General features: G+C 49.8%; 1 protein-coding gene across 4 annotated transcripts in view; it reads right to left on the bottom strand.

Moving 5' to 3' along the window:
- The window catches only part of b4galnt4a (beta-1,4-N-acetyl-galactosaminyl transferase 4a), an 81,196-nt gene that overhangs the window by 3,391 nt on the left and 55,340 nt on the right, over positions 1-22,465 (bottom strand). Inside the window, exons 6-19 of one of the 4 annotated variants that reach the window (XR_014123282.1) lie at positions 22,127-22,227; positions 19,314-19,381; positions 14,760-14,813; positions 12,386-12,464; positions 7,855-7,921; positions 5,566-5,709; positions 5,323-5,432; positions 3,579-3,679; positions 3,229-3,302; positions 1,608-2,859; positions 1,015-1,361; positions 605-758; positions 401-473; positions 23-180 (exon numbers count right to left, since the gene is read on the bottom strand). Coding sequence is in view for 3 of the 4 variants with exons in the window: in XM_081712853.1 (XP_081568979.1) it covers positions 23-176; positions 401-473; positions 605-758; positions 1,015-1,361; positions 1,608-2,859; positions 3,229-3,302; positions 3,579-3,679; positions 5,323-5,432; positions 5,566-5,709; positions 7,855-7,921; positions 12,386-12,464; positions 14,760-14,813; positions 19,314-19,381; positions 22,127-22,227 (2,778 nt within the window). In the remaining variant the exon portion in view is untranslated. The remainder of the gene's footprint in view (positions 1-22; positions 181-400; positions 474-604; positions 759-1,014; positions 1,362-1,607; positions 2,860-3,228; positions 3,303-3,578; positions 3,680-5,322; positions 5,433-5,565; positions 5,710-7,854; positions 7,922-12,385; positions 12,465-14,759; positions 14,814-19,313; positions 19,382-22,126; positions 22,228-22,465) is intronic. The other 3 variants (XM_081712853.1, XM_081712855.1, XM_027016399.3) reach the window with 3 other exon arrangements.

Here is a 22,465-nt window from a genome sequence, read left to right as displayed (position 1 = left end):
TGTGTGTGTGTGTGTATCCTACCATCTGGCTCTTGGGGGGAGCTCCCACAGCCCAGTCTCATGACAATGGGGGCAAAGGCAAGTCGGCCCTCCACACAGTGTTTCCTGATGCTCTCCAGGATGTTCAGGGGGAAGTGGATGTGCAGGTCACACAGGAACACAATGCTGTGACTGTCCTGTCTCACACACACACAAACCAAAATGTATACCCACAGAGAGAGAGAGAGAGAGAGAGAGAGAGAGAGAGAGGGAGGGAGCTAAGCTATCACTCCCAAAATCACAATACTGGCAATTAAAGCAGACTTAATGACACAGTAACTTCCAGTTTCACAGTATCCGGGTCCCTTGCATTCATTTGAATGCGCCTTTTCCTTAGTGGTCCCCAGTAGTGCTTCCTTACCTCAATAGTGTCCACTCCAATTTGCAACCCCGACGAGCGTTCAAAATTGCCTTCCCTCCTGAGATAGTCGTACCTGCACAACAGCCACATAGCAAGGGCAGTTGAGGACAATATAACGTTTAAAAACTATTAAGAAGTCATGTTAACCTTTTGGTTAGTCAGATGTGTGTGTGTGTGTGTGTGTGTGTGTGTGTGTGTTTATACCGGGGCACAGAGCTCTCTCTCAGAGCCTGCTCTATGTCCATGTCATCACTCTGGAAGTCCACAATTATGATGTTGAAGTTCTCATCTCTGGTCTCACGGTGGAGGAACTCCATGTCGGTGATGAACTGCTGGACCCAGCGAGCCTGGTTCTTCACTGCGGGCAGCATAGAGACACATCAGAACCACCACACACACTTGTGGCACGTGTGCTCATCCTCCTCTACTCCATGGTAAAGACGCCAGCCAAGCACAAGCGCACAGAAGCACTGAGTAATGTAAAACTCTAAGGTCATTCAGTATATTTTAAATCGCTTGCATTGATGCTGTTTGAGACACGCGGTGTCACAATAGTCATATGTGATATTACGAGATCGTGTTCGATTGGTCCGATGGGCACTGCGGGCACTCACCCGGCACCACAAAATGAACCATGACGTCTCTCCTCCACTGCAGCAAGACAGGCTGGCAGAGCAGAGGCTTGGCATCGGCAGTACCCGCCTGCGGGGTGGCGTGAGCCCCGGCGCCCAGGGCCCGGGGCGAGGGAGCGGGCGTGGCGGCAGAGGGCGAGGCCACGGCCACGTCGCTGACCTCCAGGCTGTCCTCCAGCCGGCCGTGGTGCAGAAGGAGGTAGACGTACTCGGACAGGCGCACCACGCTGCGCCCGCGCTCCATCAGCTCCAGCTCCACCAGGTAGCGGTTCCCCCGTGCCGAGTCCCGCCTCTTCTCCATGTTTACGATGCGCAAGAGGGTGAAGATGCTGTGGGATGGAGACGAGAGAGAACGAGAGAAGTGAGAGAAGGAAACGCCCGAGAGGCTTCGCGTGCGTCGGCTCACTCGGTGTGGGTCTGGGTAAAAGAGGCTGCTCTCTGATCGAGTTTCACACCCGGTATACGCAGGGATACCTTTCGCGGCATTCTCATTACCACCGTCGCTTATCACACAGGCACGGCACCCCAGACGCGCCCGTCTGCAAAGCAGACGCACGCCCACACGTGCCCCTCACCCTCCGTTCCGCTCGTTGAGTCTCTCCATGTACTGCGCGAGCACGTCCACCACCTCGCTCTCGGGCAGCTGCAGGTTCCCCGACACGTTGCAGCGCAGGTCGTTCCAGTCGGAGCGCAGCGTCTCGAAGTCCATGCTGTTGACCGAGAACGTCCTCTGCCAGTTGATGGCCTCCTCTGTCCAGCCAGGGCGGGGCTCCGCTTCCTCGTAGCTGTACTCGGACAGGCCGCCCTCCTCCTCGCGCTCAGGCTCCGCCTCCCTCTGCCGCGGCTGTGACTCGGTGATCTCGGAGGTGCGCAGGTAGGAGGTAACGCGGGGCGCGTCGGTGGGGAGCGCGCTCCGGGAGGGGTCGAAGGTGGGAGGGGTGGGGATGGGAGGGGTGGGGATGGGAGGGAGCCGTCGGGCAGAGGGGGGGGCGTTTTCCCGTGCGCCGCCCTTCTCGGTGCGGCCCGGAACGGCCGGCCTGCTGGGAGCCTGGTGAGCCGCGTTCCGCCTGCCGGAGGTGAAATTGGCCCTGCTTTCCCGGAGAGGGGGCCTTCCTAGCAGCTGCGATGCACCTAAGACGCCCTGACTTATCCTGGGCTTAGAGCTCAGGTTCACCAGCCTGGTGGTTTTACCGTTCTGATAGAGAAAGACCCCGGGGAAGACCTCGCGAGGCTGCCGTGAGACGGGGCTCTTCTTCTCCCGGCCTGGACGGGGCCTGGTGACGTAGATCACTTCGTCCTCCTTCTTGTGCTCCTTGTTGGCGCTCGGCCGGCCGGCGCGGCCGGGGGCGGGGCGGCCGGCATGGGCGGAGTTGGTGAGGATCTGCTTGGCTCGGTTGGTGAGTGCCACCAGGGAGGACTTCTGGGGGAACAGCAGGGAGCGCCTGCTGAGTTTCGGAGCGTGGGCCTCCGACCAGCCACGTCTCGTCAGCCCCTCCGGCTCTGTCTGGATCCAGGAGAGTGCGCGCCCACCCTTTATGTTCTCACCCGGGGAGTCCGCGTTCTCTACCGGCTCGACCTGTTCATCGGGGTCATTCCGCCCCACCCCTTCCCTCCTGTCTGCTGGCTCCTCCCCGCGGAAGGCTTGGCTTTGTTCCCTCCTCTGGGCTGGGTTCTTCTGCTCCACCTCTACCTCCGTCCTCGTTGACATGGAGCCTGGCTTATGGGAGGAGCTGGACTGGCTGGGCCGGATTGGCCTCCTCGATGGCGGCGTGCCGACGATCTCGGCTTCGTCCTCGGGATCCACGCCTTCCTCCTCTTCGAGAAAATCTGTAAGGAATGAGCCAAAGGAAGCGGCGTGATGAATTCTGAAGCCCGCAGGCTTAGTGGTGGGTTAATGACCCCACAGAGACTGAAATACCTCTCCAACTGGCAGCCCTCCACAAAAGACCTCTGACTGTCCTTCCAGACAATATGGCTCTCCTCCACGTGGTAGTAAAATCAATCACAGTCCTTCAGTTTCTGGCTCTAGTTCAGAACCATTACGCTCATACGAATATGACATCCTCTCATGAAACACCTTGTGTAAATACTGGCCTAATAAACTCTATTTTGTTACTAGATCACTGAGCCGGGTCAGCTCCAATATAAACATATACTCTCTCTCTCTTTCGCTCTCTCGCTCTTTCACTCTCTCACCATCAGGGTTTGGGAAGAAAAACGGCCTGTCATCTTCTTCCTCATCCATTTTCATGTATTTGTAAAAGCCAAACCTGGCAAACAGAGTTGTAATAATCAAAAAAAAATACAGGCACTGACAAGCCAGAAGTCACAGATAATCATCACTCCAGATGAACACACCAATGAAGTGTGCGTGGCACGGAACGACATTTTCAAAAGTCTGACGCATACCAAACGTTGGTCCAAATATGAAACATGCAGGCTCTGTGATATTTCATAATGCGTGTTTCCTAAATGGTTCGGATTCTTCAGGATTTCTTATAGAAACAGGCTTGCTGCCTTTTCTTTCTGTGTGTGTAAGACCTCACTTCTCCAGATATATGGGCGACTCGCGGTAGAAACACTTATTCTCCCTCTCCATGTGCGTTAGTCGCGTGAAGTCATTGGGGTAGACGAAGGACAAATACACCTGCGGAAAGAGAGCAAGCAAACGAGGGAAAGGGAGAAACAGAGAAAGGAGCACGTTTACTGGAGGCTGCACAATATTTAGAGGTGCTCACTAATTCATATTCAAAACACAAAATAAGAACCCATAATTACATTTACAGCACTTGGCAGGTCATATAGTGGATTTGCACAAAGAAGTAATCAAGGACAGAAACTACAAAACTAATTACTGCAAGACTTCCCACCAGCAGTGTGCTTCCTCTCAGTACAATAGATAAAAACAAACGGGAAAGAAGACAAACCACGAGGGCCCGGCAGGAAGGATGCCAGCTACTGCACACGTCTACTGCCCTAGAAGTGCTGCCAGAACTTTACTCAGTCCCAGTCCCAGTCATGCCTAGGGTCCTGGCCAAGGGTGGGGCATCCCTAGGGTAGGGTGTCCCAATTCTTGCTGGGAAAGAGGAGTGTGGCCAAGTGTTAGGGCTACACAGCCCTCCAAATGGGAGTGTTTTCAGAGGCACATTTCGATTGGAGTGTTTAGAGGCATTTCCCAGAATGCCTTACAAATCATTGCAAAATGAATGTGCAAGCGACCAAAGAAACCCAAAAATGTAAATATTTTCTCCACTAATAAAGACATAATTTATGATAATGAACGAATTATCTTTTCAATGTATTAGGATTCTTTTCTTTATACCAAGCATAAAATAATTTCTAGTAGTTTGCTAATGTCTCGGTAGCTGGCTAGCTAACATTACACTGTTACTGCTGATGTATACATAGCAACATATTTTTGACATATTGTCATTGTAATTCCCTTCTTTGAAGGCATATGACGCAGAACTTTACCACTCCTCTAATATCAGAGCAGTCTGGCAGGAGGCCTACACGGGGTGAGGGGCGGATTTCAAGGAGGACACTTGAAAATAAGGGGTAAAAATAAGACATGGGATTGGGCCCGAGTGATGAATTAACACATACCATGTAGATTGTATGTCCAGTGGACAGAAATTTGGCTACTTTAGTAAAGAAACAATAACATAATGCTATCATTGCTTAATGAAATCCTTGGAATTATGTCAAATGGCTATATTTTTATGTTTATAATCTGTAATGAAACATTAGATGAATGTATCCCAAACTTTGCCTGCTCGTTCCCAAATGATCGCCCCATCTCTCCTGCACTGACAAATACTGGCCAAAGGGGGGCAGCGTTGTTCAAGGTCTGCTGGTATATTTCTGCTGGTGCAACAGGGGCATGTGAAGGACTGGTTTTCAGACTCTGGCATTTTTAAAGAGTAATCTTAACACAGCAACCCCTTTATGCATCCATTTATCTACTGCAGACACATACACACACACGCACGTACACAGATGCATACGCAAACACAAGATGCCATGGGAACTGTGACCTTATTGTATCTTAATGAGAAAATACTTATGTTAACATATGTAACTAAACCCATAGATTTATACTTCGAAAGGGAGGTACAGATGTGCAGAGAGTGCAGTCTGCCTGTCCTGCTAGCGGTGGAAGCTACAGGAGGGATCTCATTAAGTGTGCTGCTTAATGTGTGACTCATCATGACGTTAACGATGAAGGTAATTGTGTAGAAGCTTAGCTGTTTGTGTGAGTGTGTGTGCGCGAGTGTGTCCAAGACTCACAAACTGTAAGCCCTGGTAGCGGGCGATGGGGAAGTCTTTGACCACGTATGTGGGCGAGTAGAGACAAGGGGGCAGCACGTTCTCCAGCCGGGCAGGGTCTATCATGGGCGCTGCGCAAGCAAAGAGACGGAATCAAAGAAAGAGAGTGTGTGTGTGTGCGTGTGGGTCAGACCTCATTCACACTGAGCACAGGCAGGGTGAGGAACAGGGTGAGGGACAGCGAGAGGCGGGAGGAACGCTCACTCCTGAAGAAGGTGTCGCGCGGGTCAGGTTTCAGCATGTCGGCGCCGTGCGGCCGGCCGGCCCGCCCCTCCGCCGGGATTGGCCCGTGGCTGGCCAGCGTCTGGGGGATGTGATCCACGCTGTTCATCTTCAGGCTGCTCTCCTCTTTCACACAGGCGGGGGGAGGGGCGACAGGAGGAAGCACATGCTGATTTAGTGCCACTCTGACAAAGGGCATGTGGAGGGATTTCAAAACAGGCTCGATCCGCCTTGCCATCACCTCGAGCCTGGCAGTGGGGTGTTTTTACGCTTTCTTTGCCTCGTCTTTCAGAAAATTCCTGAACTTTACTGTCAATTGATACCATTCAGAACTTCAGAAAAGCAACATAACGTGACAGACTGACTGGTCCCTACTAACATCGAACCTTTAATAGCAAAGTGAGGGGAGTTTAATCATAGCCATCCATCAGTCCATTCATCCATCTAATCCGTCTAGTCATCTCTCCCTTCATGCATGTATCCGTTCGTCCCTGTGTCTAGCCAACCATCCATCCATCCATCCGTAATCGATCCGAGCGCTCTGAGGGGATCTGATTTATGTGCGTGTCAGTTTGCGGTCTAATTGCAGGCGGAGTGTATAATTAAAGGAAAAGTCAGTTTCAGTGAGTCCACGGGGGTTTCAGAAGGCCATCAAAAGGTTTCCGTGGCGTTTACCATGTGGGATACAGCTGTAAGCGCCCGCTGAAATTGGCATGTGGAAAGCAAGCTCCAATCAAAGTCAGGTCATGTGACTATGGGGGGCTAATGTAGCTCATCTGCCTAAAGGGATGTCATGCATATGCAGAGCAGGGGTTTCTCCTAGGCTCCCAAGTTTAAATCCTAAAACAGCCCTGAGGTCTGAAGTGGCCATGCTTTCACTGGGTGGGAAGGACGACCCGAATGGACCGTACCGGTCTCTGTGACGCTAGCGCAGTGAAGGGGTTAGCAGTTAGCACTCTACTCCAAGGAGTGCTGTATTTATCAGCAACAGGCAGTGGGTGGCAATGTTTCATGCAGGAGACAAGTGTTAGTCCTCAACCTCCCAGGCTAGTAGCAAGTGTCAGCCTGAGCTTACTACGATTATTTTTATATAGCATAAGAATATAGCAGGAATACAATGAAATCAAATAAATGAAAATAAAAGATAAATAAATAAGCTAGAAATAAAAACTAAAATAACAGAAAATAAGGTCCAGAAGTAATTTACAGGGTTTTAATTAAAGGCTATTCTAAACAGATAAGTCTTAACCCTCTTCTTAAATATGCCTAGATAGGAATCTAGACAGAGATCACTAGGCAGGAAATAGTTGACAATCTAGACACGTTACTCCAGACACATTACTCTAGACATGTGACTCCAGATACGTTACTCTAGACATGTTAGTCTAGACAGGTTACTCCAGACACGTTACTCTGAGTCCTGGGTTCAAAGTCACAAAGCCTTTTTGGTCAGGGGACCATCTGTGAATGGGAAAGTAGCATGCATTTTTAAAGCACAACAAGTGCTGTTTGCGTCCAGAGAAGAAAGGGTTAAGTGTGGGAAACTTGAGCCTCTGCTAGCAGTGGTTGCTAAGCAACCAATGCCCACAATCCCTTTCTCTCAAATCCATGAAACAACAATGAGGAACTGATGTGCAAACACAGATGGAACCATAAAAACTGACAGCTTAAATCATTTCACATCTTTACAATATTTGGAGTCTAATTCATGTTTATCAGCAAAAATAAGAAAAAAAAAAAAGAGAGGAAAAAAGGGTCATTTAATCTGTAGTAGTCAGTAGCTTCATTCCCATGGCGACACCATGAAGGACAGATAAGACATGGTCTGATAAGATCTGCTTTCGAAAATATAAACGCTAAGCAGGAGGGCTTACTGCGCTGCATCTGGTAGCAGTGTGTGGTTCCACCACGCACAAGACGTGCATGTGGCCACGCTGCAAACATGCACGACGGCACTCGCCCCAGCCGGTGAGACTTCTGATGCCTGTCTCTCACCTGTGAATGGGAATCTCTGCTCCTGTGTGTGTGTGTGTGTGTGTGTGTGGGGGGGGGGGGGTCATTCGAACTGTGGAACGTGCCAGAACATCTTAACGAATCACATTCAGCACGGAGTGATGCGAGGGAAATGGCCCAACGACCAATCAAGCGGCTTGGTGCTGGAGTGAGCATGGTGGAGGAGGAAGAGGGAGAGAGAGAGAGAGAGAGAGGGGGGGAGAGAGAGAGAGAGAGAGAGAGAGAGAGAGAGAAAGAGTGAGCGCAGGAGGGGTTTACCTGTGTACAGCGAGATGTAGGCAGAATCGATGACCTCATATTTCAAGCCTGGCAGAAAAGGGCGCCACTGTGGTTGAGAGAAGACAAACAGAGGGTAAAAGTGAGAGAGAGAGAGAGAGAGAGAGAGAGAGAGAGATACAGAGAGAGATAGCAAGAAGGGAAGACAGGAGAAAATAACTTTTCCTCAACACATGAAAAGAGGAGTGTGGCCTTCACATCAGGTGTGTGCGCTATTGATTCAAGGGTGAGAAGGCCTGGCAAATCGATGCCTGGAGCCTGACTGGCTGAAACAAAAAGAGGGAAGAGCAGACAAAAGACATACACCGGCCTACATGCACCGTGCCAGGTCGCCCGTACCATACACACACACACGCACGCACGCACACACGCACACACATACATACACACACACACACACACACACACACATGCACGCACGCACATACATACACACACACACACACGCACGCACACACACACACACACGCACGCACATACATACATACACACACGCACGCACGCACGCACATACATACACACACACACGCACGCACGCACGCACACACACACACATGCACACACATACATACACACACACATACACACGCACGCACACACGCACGCACGCACACACGCACGCACGCACGCACGCACACACACACACACGCACGCACACACACACACACACACATGCACACACATACATACATACACATGCACACACACACGCACGCACGCACACACATACATACACACACATACACACGCACGCACACAAACACACACGGACGCACGCACACACACACACGCATACACACGCACACACACGCGCGCACACACACACAAACACGCGCACACACACACACACACACGCACGCACACGCGCACACACACACACATACACACGCACACACACACACAAACACACACACGCACGCACACACACACGTACATACGCACGCACGCGTCCGTACAGGACGTGTGCTGACCTTCTCGTAGCAAAGACAAGCGCTGCATAAACTCCTGCACCCCCAAAACTGCATACACACACGTGCGCCCAGGTCTCCGGCAACACATGCTCACGAAGCGACCGGCAGGCTACAAGTCTTTTAAAGACATTCAGCAATTACTACGTCACTTCTCATTATTCTCATGCTAATAAGGGGAGACAGGACATTCTCCATGGTGAGAAACCAGAACGGAAGCACACGTGTGCCGTACGCACACACACACAAACACACACACACACAAACAAGCGGAAGCTTAAACACACACTTTTATAACCCCACAAGGGCCGAGAGCGAACCGTCATTTTCATAAAGACAGACAATTCCCTCGCCTGCCGTCCAGCCTGTTCCATTCATTGCGCAGACCCTCTCGGACCAACGCAGCCCGGCGTTGGCGCAGGATCGACGTCTGCCCTCTCTCTGGGGCAGGCAGAGGTGAAGCGGGGGCAGCCTGCACGACGGAGGCAGATCCGCCACGTGCCGCCTGTCCCACCGGGAGGGTACAGGTGTGGGGCCGCTGCATTGCGGGGCCCAGTCTGGGAGGAAGTACCTAAAGCATTGGCTTCAAATGCTTCTTCTATGGATCTTAAGCTGAAAGATCCCTGGATTTCCAAACAGATTAAAAGTTTGTTTCATTAAAGTAACAGCCTTGTGTGTGATAACTAAAGAGCGACGGCACTGTGTACTGTAAAAGACTGAACAGGCGCGCGCACACACACATTTTTAGAAACATATAAGTCTCCTTAGGTTCTGTCACTTTCTTTCACTCTTTCTTCCTGTCTCTCGCTCCATCTGTCTCTCTCTTTCTCTTCATCTTCACGTTAAACAGAGCTTCTGCACATTAGTGAAGTGTACTGATGAAATCCATTAGCACTTAAAAGCTTTTCCTCAGTGACAAATGTGGGTGTTTCATTCAATGAAGGAAGCCATAATCAGAGCAGCCTTTACACAACAGACAAGTACAACTGTTCCAAAAGGCCAAGAAAGGCTAAAGTGTGTGTGTGTGTGTGTAATTATAACCATGACTATGATCTTTGTACCGAGTCTCAGGACTGTGATGACATTTGGTCTGTGTGGGACATATACAGGAACAACATCTCTGGCCTGGAACCTTCTACACAAAGGGCCAAATAATCAATAGAGGAAAATGATCAAATGTAGCACCAGGGTAAGTTAAACGGGGAGGGTTAGCAGCTGTATTTCATCACACTGCGCTCGTCGCTGAGGAACCCGACAGCAGCCTTCCATGTTGACTAATGCGCTGCGGGCGCCCGGGTAGCCGTGCCGTTTCGTTTGGGAGCAACCAATCGCGAGGGAAGCGCGGAACGCTCGGAGTGGGTCCAGGTCCCACGGGTGGCCGGCTTTCTCCTTTCTTCCGCCCGCCGGTTAATCGTGAGGGAATGCCACTCGGCTCCGGCGCAGCCGGGAGAGCGGAATTCCTTCCCAGCTCCCTCACAACCCACCTGTCCCCCTCTCCTCCGGCAAAATCTCCAGGCCGAATACGGCCTTTGTCCTGGCCCTCGACTTCACACCGTTCCACCAATCGGAACCCAGTTAAATAGTGATGTGTTGCCATGGGAGCCAGACAAAGCCTGTCCTCCATCCATGACATCATAACATGTCCAGAGATTAATCTAGAGGGGATGTCTGGGACAGCAGAATGGAATGCCACCTGGACAGTGTTTAGACATTTTCTCTTCCGTTTGGCCAAAGATGATGCATTTCAGATGCATGTTAGTAAAGACATATATATTTGCAGACAATATATATATATATTTGCAATTTCCATCCTGGCATTGCTGAGTAATTTCGACACACTGTCCTGACTCTCATTTGCACTGTATCAGTGTCCCTTCCACTGTCTTGGACTCTGTCTCTCTCTCGTCCACTCTCTGTCTCTCTCTTCTGGTCCCCTCCCCCCGGCCTCTGTGTCTTTATGCCTGTGTGCTGTGGACTGTGTCCTTGCAGTTGTTTTTTTTTTAAAGCATGACCACGGCCATTACGTTCGGACGCTAACGGGATCAAATGAATTCCTCTCAGCATCCTGACATTTTTCTCTAGCTTTGTCCGCCGAGCCCTTGAAGAGTGCATCCGGTCTGAACGATTTTCCGTCTCCTGCCCGTAGCAGTGGGCCAATCAACCAGGGCTGATTAGCAAATAAACAAGTGTGCGGGTAAATAATTAGACCAAAAAACTAAACACAAACGTAGAGGGAAAAGACGAACCAACGAAGAAACATAAAAGAGTCGAGGCTAGGCTTAACGGGCTGTAAAAGCAGACGCGGTCTTCTCAACATACACACACCGAACGGGTGTGTTGGTGCACTGTCGGCTGTGAACCAGGGAGCTAATTTGGAATGTTCTGGAAAGCTACACTGGTTAGACCAATGAAACAGATCATTAGTAGTGCATGTATTCAACCACAAGCTCCCTGCCTCATTCTCGCTTCACTTTCCTATGCAGTTTGACACACACCAACACACATATCCATACACACATCCAAACAAACACAAACACACATGCAACAGGACTATGTGGGAGTTTTGCTATGCAAAATGGGGCGTGATTACGGGTGAGTGACCACTGCTTCTGGTCTTTCGCTAGGAAAGCAACAGCTAGCACCCCGCGTGCCGCACGATCGAGAGAGGAGGGAGTCAAAAGGCAAAGACGGAATGCGACTTCCCTCCGCACTGGTCTCCGCAGCCCAACAAGCCCGGAGCAGCGGAATGTTGGTGCCTCTTTACGTGCTTCCTCCCTGTCAGAGTGAGTTTCACTAATTCATTCATGGAAGAGATAAACACAGTGGTGGGGCTGGGGGGTGGGGCTCTAAATCCCACCATCGCCGTGAGCTGAAGCCACAGAGGTCTCACGCTGTGGGATTTGTCACTCAGCTCTGATGTCAATGGCTAACGCCGGCTAGCTGATTTGCGCTCCTGTTTCTGCACACATGGCTTTTTACAACAACTGACTGGAAACGCAGATACAGTTAGAGGACGTGAGACACATTACAGCAGTTATGAGCATCATGTGTATCTGTGAAAGGCCAGAGTGCTGTAAATACCGCTAATAGACATAATAAAAACATAATAAGACAAAACACTGTCAGAATAAGACCAAGATTGATTAAAACGTGTAATACCGGTAAGTGCTGAGAGGCTGAATGTTAGGCTTTGAAAAGTTTTCATTCTGAACCTGGCGGAGAACAGCTGAAAGTCTGTCCAGTCTCACTTCAGTGCTGGACTGCTGGTACGAGAATCAGTCCTTTACCTTCACACTTGCAGGTCCACACTGGTGTCGTACGTGTGAAGGGAGTGATCTGTGAGTCAGAACGTACGTCCGCTTCAGGGTCCAAATGTTCGAGATCTCACTGCAGACTGAAAACCCCCAACTGTCCTTCCTTTATCTCCAAACCGCTGTCTCGTACGAAGGTATTAGATTTCTCGGACTCTAGAGGCTCAGCACAAACAGCACGCCGACGGGAAACGGGGCTACATGGCAGCATTCACCCCAGAGACCGGGACTCACCCCAACCTCCACGTGGTCGGATCCCTTGTCATCTTGCTTGTGGAGAACCTCAAAGTAGTATCTTCTGGAGGCAATAAGACTGAGCGGAGACAAGAGAAAGAAAACATTTGAATCAGCCTGATTTTCCATTTATGTCCACAGAAGAGCTCTGTTCAAACACATCTGTTTGCGTTTGATTCATATATTCATATATGCCAAGCAAAGCAGTGTTAATATAATATTTAAAAATTATATACAGACACAATACAAGTACTACATTATGTGCATACATGCACACACATTTTCTGTTTGGCATTGCTCAAAAGCCATAATATATTAATATGTTAAACAATGCCATAATAAAGATAAACAATACCATAATAAAAATAATAAAGACTAACAGTGCTATAATAAAGATAAACAATTTCATAATAAAGATAAACAAACCATGCCATAACAAAGATAAACAGTTCCATAATAAAGATAAACAAACAATGCCATAACAAAGATACAGTTCCATAATAAAGATAAACAAACAATGCCATAACAAATTTAAACAGTTCCATAATGAAGATAAACAAGCAATGCCATACTAAAGCTGTGGATACATTTACATGTGAATGAGTCCCTCTGCTCTTGTCAGAAAGCCCCACCCACTTTACTCCAAGCACCCATCTAATCAGAACCCCATTCCATCAAACTGACCCACATCTGCTGTGTGATATTCAGCATCAGACTCTGTTAGGCTTCCCTGAGTGCCATTACAGACACACTTGGCAGCAGGTTCTCTCACGTCACATGGTGCAAACAGGCTGCTCTATTTCAGCAGCAAGAGAGTGAGTCGCGAGGCCTTGCCAAGGTCTGGAGCAAAGCTCCTCCCCCTATTTGCATAGGCTAATGATTTTATTTGGTTTCTTTGCACCCTGTTAATTTGAGAGATGATATTTACAACGGGAGGCTTCTAAAGAGTAAATTTGTTCATACATATGTATGAGGGAGGCCAATGCATGAAATGAATAATTAGTGCGGATGTGAACATGAATCGAGCATGTCTTGTTTGTGTGTGTGTGTGTATGTGTATATATTTGTCTGAGCGAGAAGGAGAGCGTGATCCAGGAAAAGCAGGGTTAGCTGCAGACCTTGCTCAGTCTTGGCTCTGAAGTACAGAAACTCATCAGACGAGAAAACCGAACAGGAGAAGGAGAGAAAAGGGAAGCAGGGGACAGACAGAAATGAGACGTGGTGTGCACGGGGGACACAGCTGACCCCGGACCACAGGATAAGGGAGTGGAGGAGCCTTGTATGCAGGCAGGCCTGAGCTAGTGAGCTAGACTCCTCCTGCACCCAGCGCCTGCTCCGCCGAGCTCCGCTGGCGTCCCGCTGCCCTGCGCCGCTCCCGGCCTCCCCGCTGGCGCTTATCATCTCGTTAAACAGGGAGAGCTTTTGCTTAAGGTTTTGCTTCACGTTACTGTTTTGTAATTTGCAGGTGCTTTAATATGACACGAAATCTAAACACACACACGTTCACACAGGGTGTGTGCGCTGTAACACTTTTACCCAAGAGTAGGAGCGTTAGGGGTCCTTCGGGGGCACAGAGAGGACTGGCATTATCGAAGGGTACATGGCCATAACACAGTGGCTGTTGTTGGCACTCCACATGGCCTGTTTCCCCCAGGGACCTCACAAAGCCAGGTCTCATGGCTCCTGATGTTCCATTCAAACATTAATGACACGCCGTAGGAAGCGCAGGGGCGGAATTCTATGAAACGTACAATAAACGTACCGACTAACTAATGAGCTTTTAGGAGCTGCGACAACGGCGTCTGCCCAGGTCAGCGGTGACGTCACTGCACGCAAACGCGCCTTGTCTTAAAGGCGCAGCACGCGTTTGGCTGTTGCAACACACCGGCACATGAACTCACACACACAAATTGCAAATAGAGCTGTTCAAGCAAGACAAGAAATGTTTTTGTTTGTTTTTTTTGTTTTTTTTGCTGAGTGCTTAAAGAAGCAGCGGCAGTTAGCAGATGAACGCGTAATGAAAACACACTTCCCTTGCTTTCCCTCACTCACGTGCACACAATAGTCTTTAGTGCTTGTGACATGCAGCGAGAGAGAGAACGAGAAAGCGGACGAGTGAGACAGAGCTGTTTCGGAACAAAGAAGCGGACTACGCAAAGTATGGGGATACCAAGCCATACAAGAAAGACAGCAAGCAGGTAAAAGAAGTAGACATAGGAGGGGCGGCCACCCCGAATCCTGGACACGTGACGCGGCGGTGGCTGTAGAACAGAGGCGTGTGACCGCATGCACAGCAGCTCCACGCCCCAGTATTTGGTGACACGATGAATACAAAAGGTCTCAGAGCCACTCCCAGCAGAGTTCAACACCATACCCGAGGAAAGGGGGAGATGGAAAGACATGCCAGTGTGTGTAATCCTGCTTCTCCCTGCCATCAGAGAGAGAGAGAGAGAGAGCGAGAGAGAGAGAGAGAGAGAGAGAGAGAGAGAGAGAGAGAGAGAGAGAGAGAGAGAGAGAGAGAGCTGCAGGGAACAGGGACAAGCCCTTAATTGTCTGCCTAATTGCAGACTCTGTCTTCAGTATTCCCTCTAATTACTGCATGGCTGTGAGGTCATCCACAAGCAGACGGATGTGTCTGAGACTCAGTCCTGTTATACTGCACTCTGGGGCGACGCTGGAAAATAAAGCACTAAAGCATTGCACGATTCGTGCTAAAAAACCGAAAGACAAAGAAACACCTACTATTCTCCAGGAAAACAGTTCAAATATACCCTGTCTGCCATAAAACGTAAAGGAAACCTTTACATTCAAAACATGTCTTCTACAGTGCAGGTCCTGTCAGAGACATTTGTTTACTTTATCCCTGGATTATTTTACATTTGTGTATTTTAAAGTTATATAACTTTTTAGATCGTATTCAGTATTTAGAGTTATAAATATATCATACTTATTGGTCAATTATATCAAATTTGATCAAATTTAATTGAATTGTTTAATTTTGTGTGTACTTTCCCTTGGGCTTCAATAATTCACAAAGCGCCAGTGGTATGAAAGAGGAGCACCACATGTCTGGGCAGCACAAAGTCCAGGGGGGGGTCCATGTTCCAGCACCCCACCACAGCAGCGGTCCGGCTGCCATACACACGCGCATTTGCGCTGGCTGTTCAAACACAGTTCTCAGCGTTTCGTCCACTGTCCAAACTGGCCCCGTGCCCCAGCTTCAGCTCATCCAGCTCCCTTCATCCCCCATAATTCTCCTCTTCTCTCCTAATGTTCTCCCCTCTTCACTCTTTCTGTCGCTTCAGCTGGCCTCTCCTGCCTTTCCGCCTCTCCAGCTCGTCCTGGGTTGTTTCCGGCACGGCTGTGGGTGTGTGTGTGTGTGTGGGGTGGGGGTCTTCAGCCTTTCCATTACCTACAATGCGTTCACTAGTAATTACCGCGCTGATTCATTAGGGCTAGCACAGCTCGGAATACCAGTTATATTACGAGGCCAATTCACAGCAAACAGGCTTAAGTCAGAATGTACTTTTTTCTAGGTCAATATGCATGAGAGAACAATTTAACTTGAATAATACAAAATTATGTGAGATATATATATATATATATATATATATATATATATATATATATATATATATATATATATATATATAAAATGAATTTAGTTAAGTCCAATTCTACAAAACCTTAAAGTGGGCTAGAATGCAATGCCAACTTGATGCTCAGTGCCATATGACTTACAGAAGTGCGGTATCATTAAAAGGCATGTAGCTCAAGCCTGGTGGCAATGCATCTCTGGTGAGTCACCTTCCGTGCTGAAACGCTGAACTAGACGTGTGCCTTGCTAGACTTTGCCTACCAACGGGAATGGCGTGATGATCAGAGTCTGTCATCAGCAGTAACGTTGCCAGCAGTGTGAGGAGTGTCGCATGCCCGGACCTCCAGACACACCGCGGGACACTTCAGCGAGACGCATCGGCGGGAGACATCAGCGGGACCTCATTTTGGACCTAATGGACGGTTAAGAGGCTCGATGAGGACTGCGCTAGTTGCTAAGCTGCTCGTCCACTCTCCAGATTACCCCCCCACGCACCCTCCCCACTTATGAAGCTTCTTCATCTGTAGAAGCCTCTGAGGAGACGACGCTGGAGCTCCATCCTTTTTTTCTAAGTGCTTGGTCTGCTCACTCTGGGCTTTGCCAAAAAAAACCCCCAAAAAAAAGCCAGGAAAAAAAACTGCAGCTAAAATGCCCAGAGGAGCGCCGAGCTCGTGGAGTGTAGCGCTCTGATATAAATGCGCCTCTGGATGGATTAAATAACAGGACTGGGGAGAGAACGACTGGTTGTGTGGGAACAAGGTTTTTTTCCCCCAGAAACCTCCATCAGGATTACAGTTATTACTCTGCCAGAGGACATCACTGCTCTTTTAATAGTGAGAAAGGCAAGAAGGGAAGGAAAAAAACCCTAAAGCTGAAGTTTCTCTCCAGATATGATTCAGATAAGGACCGTCATAAGACGAAACAAGTAATTAACTAAATTGGAAAGCGAGTGGTGGCTGGAGACAGATAAAGGCGAGTTAAGAGTGTTCTCTCGTTCGCTTTCGGCAGAGGTGAGACCGGAGGACATGGCGTGTGTGGACCGAGTGGCAAACTGCTGGGACCAGAAGAGGGATGGTTCAGCACACTCGGCTCGGCTGCGGGCCGACAGACTTGAGGAGCTTTGAGAAGGCGGCAGGTCTAATGGAACGGACTGAACCGGCGTAGAGGAAAGTCCTCTTAAATGACCAAGCCTGGGACTTTCTCTGCTGAAGGAGAGGCTGTTACTCTCTTTCTCCCTCATACACACACGCACACGCACACGCACACACACACACACACACACACACACACACACACACACACACACACACACACACACACACACGTATACCGCATTCTCTTCATCATCTCTCCCTCTCTCGCTGTTTTTACGTCCTTTGTCAGCTCAGCAGTGGGACGCAGTGCCCGGTCTGATCTCTTTACCGTTCCTCGTGGAGCTCCGGCTCACGGCTGATGGCGTCGCCCCGCACTGCGCTGACAGATCGGTCATCCGACACTGGACAAAGCCAACGCATCGTGTAGGAGCAGTGCGCCGGCTTGTCCTCGATGGCAGCCAGATGCTGACCTATGGTCATGTGTTACTAACACCTGTGGTCAGGTGGGCTGCGGCCATGTTTGTTTTGATATAGCTATTGTTCACATATTCGCCTTTAACTCATGACGCTGAATTCTGTGATACCAAATTCACTCCGAAGTCTGAGTCCGTTTCCTGCCACTTCAAAACAGCGTGTAGGGAATGAGGTACAGCACCGAGGGGCTGTGTGATGGAGCGGTGGGGGTTCGACGCTCCCACACACACGCGCTCCCTCTCCAGAGCTCAGCTGGGATCAGAGCTGTTGTACTGCACTCTAGAAGCACAGTCCAGCCTGGGGGATGCTTATCAGAGAATAAACACACTGAATAATGCACACAAACCAAATGTATGCTTATATGTGTGTGTGTGTGTGTGTGTGTGTGTGCATGCATGTGTCTGTTTTCACGACAAAAAGGTCATGACAATGTAGGAGAATTACCCATGTGTATGCATGATTCCTATATCATGAAATATATAAAACCCAAAATATGTGTGTGTGTGTGTGTGTGTGTGTGTGTGTGTGTGCGTGTGTGTAGAGCAGGGGTGAACACAACTCTCATGGGGAAGAACGTGACATTTACCTGAGTGCTGGAAGGGGATTTTCTAATGCTGGCAACGCTGTGCTGACATAAATCCTGGCTTACCAGTAAGACACCAGTGACAATAAAGAAAATTGTGCTGGTGGCAGTATCGGCCGTGGACCCCACGCAGCTCTGCCACCCGCGCATCACCAGCATTACACTGGTCATCCTTTAACGGGGGGGAGGTGAACGGGCTGGACGATCCGGCTGGCTCTCCAGGCCCCTGCTCCTCCGCTCCTCCGCTCCTCCGCACCAGGAGTCAGCAGAACAGGGTGGTGACTGGTTCGCGCGAGGCGCTGCTTTCCGTGACCCCGGCCCGAGGGCAGCGAGCGCACCATCCCCGTTAACGCCTCGCCGACGGACGCCCAGATTTACTTACAACAGCAGCCGTGCTGAAATCAGCGGTTGTTAGGGCGCGATCGCCAGCTGGCCTTTACGGCAAGGTTGAGGGAGCCTTCCGACTTCCTGACTTACAACGTCAAACATCTGCTTGTTAGGTAACTGACACATTTTTGTACGTTCTGTAATAGTAATATTCCGTCCGTTTGAGCAGTCTGAGCGGTGTCCCTGATGCAGCATTATAAGATACAGAAAATTAACAAACAGACAAATGCTGCAACATAAAGAGGGTCCACCATTACGCAAAGGCGACTTAATGAATTCCTTGCAGGTACTTGCAGGCACAGTTCTGCCTGTCATTACCCAGCTTCCAGCAGGGTGTGATTAAACGTGGAGCCGTGTCACACAAAGGAAGTCCATCTTCTCTGATCGCCCGACCGATGGCTAATGTCGTGGGCCGAGCCCGGCGGTGCAGCAGCAGATCTCACAGGTGTTCTGCTGAGAGCAATCGTGCACCAGCATGTACGGGCGCTGTTTGGCTCAGAACCCCTGCTGGTCTGGTGAGTTTTTTAGTAGGACCACACGCAAGAAGATTTATGAGGAGGGTTGTGGTTGTGTTCATCTTTCGGCTAGTTTTTACAAGTTAAGTGTAATTAATGCCATTAGCATAATAGTCTAATTTGAATATACATGATCTTGGAAGGATCTAATTACTCAGTGTGTGTGTGTGTGTTTTTGTGTGTGTGTGTGTGTGTGTGTGTGTGCGTGCGTGCGTGCGTGTGTGTGCGCGCGCGTGTGTGCGTGTGCGTGTGTGCGCATCTGTGCATGCATACTTACTGGACAGACTTGGAAACCTGAGATCTGAACTTGGTAAATTCCCCTGGTGCTGTCCACTCTGACCCCAGCTGAGACAAACAAACAAACAAGGAAACATTTTAAGCCAACATGTCGGTCATATGAGGAGCACGGCATAAACCGGCGTTTAACGGCTATTTACACGACGGGACTCATGTACGTGTTTCTGATACTCGTGGTTCCCTGTTGTTTCAGTTTTCATGACGTTTGTGCTTTCGCGGTGTTCGCATTATCCATCCACTGCATATGGAGCAGGGAGATATAACCGCAGAAGTGCTGGGAGCCAATACGTTAAGCGCTCTTACTGCAGGTCCCTCTCTCTCTGTCTGGGCTGTGCCGTGAGTTCATTCGGAGGTGAAGGAGAATGCGTGATTGTCCCACCCGTCGGTATGAGGAAGGAGGGGGCGTGCGCCAACGCACCCCTCCCCGCACACGCAAACACTCGCAGCGGAGGAGGTGGCAGGATCTCCGAGCAGAAGCTTTTCCACATTCTGGCGCAGCGGTCCAAAGGCGCAAAAAATGCATCAGGAGTGAAATGCGCGGGAGGGGGAGAATGAAGAAGAATAGTGAGAGAGTCACATCTGTGCCTCTGATTTTAGCCCCCTGTCGCCTGGCCTCTGACCCGGGACGGGAGCCGTGAGAGCCCCTCGCAGGGGGCCAGGCTTTATTTAAGGTTAGCATTAATCTCCAATTCAAAGCTGCTGTTGAGATCTCCCGCTTGCATAAGGAACCTGTGTCTCACGTCTCCGTGAGCGGGGAGGGGTCCTGCCTCAAAGCCCGCTTTCTTATGAGCTCGTGGAAACGTACACACACCGTCCATCAAAGCGTGTGTTTGCATTACGATGCGGTCCAGCCAAAGCTAATGATACCTGCTGCCAAACATAGCCCTTACTCCAGCCAGGATTAGAGGAGAGTTGTTAATGGAGTGTTCGCGCACGTGCGCTGTGTGTGTGTGTGTGTGTGTGTGTGTGTGTGTGCATGTCACACACCACGTCCATGCCCCTAGGCGAGGGTTTCAGTACATTTCCACCTGGAGCAATGCATCGGGGGCTTGCTCGGACAGGAGTAGAGCCCCCCGGCCCCTCAGCAGGGGCCTAGCGTGTTCTCAGCGTGTGCACGGTGCTGGAACCTGTAAAGGCCGGCGTGGAAAAGAAACCTTCACATTTAACATGTGCCTCTCCTCCCCCACAAACACACGCACACAAACACACGCACATTATTCATATACGATACTGATTTGCTTTTTTCTTGGCTCAAACACTTCTGATTGCAGTTCGGCCACTCATCACCAAGCCTGCCATGCGTCCAGTCAGGCAGTGTGGTCAAACGGTGACCGCAGGGACGGTGACCTCTGGGGCTTTTTTTTCTCGAAAAGTTAAGATCAGGATTTGGCAAGACTGGGTACTGCTCCCTCCGCACGCTTGCTCTGTGTTCCCGTTACGTTCTCCCTTCTGGGGTCACCTGCTTAATTGAGGAGAACGGCTTGCCCCGGTGGCTGTGTTGTTTTAAACAGGGGGCAGTCCAGCAAGACGCCTGCCCTCCGGACGGCGTTCCGTTTTGAGGCTCCGCCACTCCAGTGACTGCTCTGATGCTGGGTGAGTGTGCGGCAGTGTTCTCGGTCTCTTTGCCCCACCAGAGGAGTGAAACCTAACCGTGGGCTGCCAGGTCCACCGGAAATCACTCTGAAATCTGGACAAGCAGCAATTATTCACTGAGACAAAGAGCCACATGCCCTCTCGTATTACCGATCGATCCCACACCTCTGTGGCAGTGTATCGACGCCTCTGTTCTGTGTGTGTGTGTGTGTGTGTGTGTGTGTGTGTGTGTGTGTGTGTGGGAACGTGTAGGTGTCTATGAGTGTATGTAGGAGGAATGTGACTTCTCTTACCCAAAAGTAATCAATAGACTGACCCTGCATCAAGCCTTGCTTACACACACACACACACACACGGCTGGGTATGCACTTTGATTAAAAGCAGGTAAATGGTCTGCAAAGGCAATATGCGTGGTAATATTATGCTGTTGTTTAAAGCACCCCTGGTCTCCCATTGGTCATTTCCTGCAGTGTCCATGGAGACCACACCGCCAGGGAGGAGTTGATTGGCCTGTTTTTGGAGAACAAGCCAGCAGGACAAGCAGGCCAAATGGAGAGAGAAGAGCCAGTAAGAGCCTGTGGCGTACATTTACGCTCACGTTTGTGTACATGGCACATTTCAGCACCTTGGGTTATTTAAACTGACACAGGACCTCTGTTAGACCAGCAAGTGATCAAATGTGATCTTCTCTTCCCCACACACTCAAAGCCCCGAGTCTCTGAAAGTGTGGCAACAGTGCAGGATTCAACCTGTCTACAGTTCACGGAAGCCTCCGGAAGGCCTCGTATGAGAGCATGAAGCACATGTTTTGTTTTGTTTTTTTAGCAGTGGGGATATCGCATTTGGTACATGCAATTCATGTGGTCCAATCATTACATTACTGAAAATGACTTTTTGTTTGTTATTAAAACCTTTCGTTTCATTTATTTTGGGTGCTCCAGAGCGATCACGCGTCCCGGCTGGCGGAGCCCATGTGTCCCGGAGGGGTGACAGCTTAATGCTGTGAGAATGTAGCACTGCCACCTCGCCTCAGGGATCGATCTGCTCAGTGACGTAAGCCAATCCAACAACGGGGATTAGCGCGCCGCCGAACTGGAAGCGGTCGCAGGAATGCTGTTCGCTTACTGAGCCACTTCTGAACATGCTGTAGATGGTTACGCAGGGGTGAGATACGAGAGGTTCTTTGCTGGAAGCACTAACCTGGCCCACGTACACCAAAAGACGGGCGTTGAGCGGACTGTCGTCGGAACTCAGCCAGAACTCTGAATTGTCATCAGAGGCCACTGCGAACTGGAAGTCCCCTAGCAAAATGAAACGAAAAAGGGCGTTAAATCTGAGGGACATCTCTTATAAATAAAACAAACAAAATAAAAATAACAATAACAACAAAGTGGCATGTTATTTTTGTGTTGTTTTCTATTGAATATATCCAGGTGTGAGAGTAGGACTACTATATTAATACATAAGGCTGTGTGTGTGTATGTGTGTGTGTGTGTGTGTGTGTGTGTGTGTGTGTGTGTGCGCGTATGTGCGTGTGTG

Source organism: Electrophorus electricus, chromosome 4 (assembly GCF_041902795.1).
Source record: "Electrophorus electricus isolate QZ-2024a chromosome 4, ASM4190279v1, whole genome shotgun sequence".
Classification (NCBI taxonomy): Eukaryota; Metazoa; Chordata; class Actinopteri; order Gymnotiformes; family Gymnotidae; genus Electrophorus; species Electrophorus electricus.
The sequence above is the reverse complement of the archived record's forward strand: the minus strand, read 5'-3'. Positions and strand labels throughout refer to the sequence as shown.